Source organism: Coenobita brevimanus, chromosome 10 (assembly GCF_032717465.1).
Source record: "Coenobita brevimanus isolate Jiangsu-jjx chromosome 10, ASM3271746v2, whole genome shotgun sequence".
In the NCBI taxonomy this organism is placed as follows: domain Eukaryota; kingdom Metazoa; phylum Arthropoda; class Malacostraca; order Decapoda; family Coenobitidae; genus Coenobita; species Coenobita brevimanus.
Window position 1 is genome coordinate 6,585,443 of NC_136963.1, and position 1,728 is coordinate 6,587,170.

The following is a 1,728-nucleotide window of genomic DNA, read 5'->3' on the forward strand; positions in this document are numbered from 1 at the left end:
TATGTGAAGCTGCAGAATGTGGTGAATGTTTTTTGGCGTATCTAGTACAGCCAGGATTCCGGGGGCTTGAATGATGAGTGAATGGAAGTGTGGCCTATTTGGACTGAGCAAGTTTGTGCTGTCTGGACATTGCTACTCCTCACCCTGCCCTTGGGTGGGAAAGGAGGTCCGGATGATGATGATAATGTAAATGCACATGGTAAAATTCTACTCAAATGGAAAAACTGATTAAGGATGGAGCATTAAAATGAAAATATATCAAGTTAAGCCAGAAATAAAAATTACCAATATAAATGAAATGTATAGAAAGTAAGTCTGCCAGAGAGAGAGAGAGAGAGAGAGAGAGAGAATGTCACCTGAATAATTTAACAGTTTAGAAGTTAGAAAAAGCTAGTCACTGAAGGTCGTCAGGTACGTAACTAGCTACTATTGCTACTTTAGACTATTACATCATATTTAGTTTATTAATGACTGGAGTAAAGGATAGTCTACCATTCCCTAGATCCTGATTACCATGAAACTATCGAAATAAGTTTGAAATATGAAAAACTGACACATGGAGTGGCTGGTTGGTACTATCGTATGATATGGGAAGTTACTTTTTGCACAAACTAATTACTGTATTTCCAAATTCCTCTAAAATCTGCAAGAATAAAGGACATTCTGCCATTAACCACGCTGCCATGGCCGATAAAACAGAATAACTTGGTTATAAATACAAAACTATCTCCTGCACACATAATGGCTGCCCACGAGGACTGAACAATCTAGCGTATTTTAGGCTAAATTAATTACCACACGACTAAATCCCTCATCTGTTAGCAAGAGTGAAGAATAGTTTCGTACTCCTTCCACCCCACAGCCATGAAACTACCGCTGCTGGGTTAAAAATAAAGGTGAACACACAGAACAAATGGCTGCCCGATTGTATGGCTAAGCAAATGCGTATTACAATCATATTCCTTTTTTTCATACTCACGGGTACTCTGTCGGGGTATTTCTTCCTGATCTTCTCCCCCTCAGCTCTCCTCTTCTCAAAGGGATGCTCCTCTTTGTACTGCCACTTCATCTTGGCCGCAAATATGGATGAAATTCCAGAGATATTGTTCTCGCTGGAGTCTAGATCGAGTCTGCCGCTGAGTAGCCTTGGCTCGATACATAAAATCCCAAAGCAAGGCCGACCTATAAGTAAAGAGGACTCAATACCTTTTCATTACTATCAAATCCTACTGTTATTACTGACACCTCGTAGCCTCTATTCTTTAGCGATTTATTATACTTAACGTATCTTGATATTCTCTTATATATTATACATATATTTTGTTAACCCACATACTGTACATTGTCTCAGTGACATACAAAAGATGAAAAGTGATGTAAATATAAATCGCTGAGGAAATAGTGCGCCCGTAATTCTCATTTCGATGCTCTTTTGTTTCTTAAAGACCTCAAGCCTTTACACGGTACACTTATTATATCGTTTATACTCTCGGTGTTTGACAACAAAGGCCGCGAAGCTCATTCTTCCGCCTAACAAACGAGCTCCATGACATATTTTACCCAATTTTGGCTCAATTTTTCCATCTAATACCCTTAATGTCTATCAAATAAAGATTTACATTGTAAATGAGTCCATTATGGTCGCCAAACTTAATGCCAAATGTTCAAAACTTGATGAAATAGTTGCATCAGGTTAAGAAAGGGATGACTGGCAAGCGGCCAAACAAA

The 1,728-nt window shown here is 38.7% G+C and overlaps 1 protein-coding gene across 1 annotated transcript in view; it reads right to left on the minus strand.

Moving 5' to 3' along the window:
• The window catches only part of Atg8a (GABA type A receptor-associated protein autophagy-related 8a), an 8,764-nt gene extending 7,602 nt beyond the window's left edge, over positions 1-1,162 (minus strand). Inside the window, exon 1 of the mRNA XM_080280534.1 lies at positions 980-1,162. Coding sequence (XP_080136660.1) covers positions 980-1,069 — 90 coding nt within the window. The 5' untranslated portion in view covers positions 1,070-1,162. The remainder of the gene's footprint in view (positions 1-979) is intronic.
• Positions 1,163-1,728: the final 566 nt, after the last annotated feature.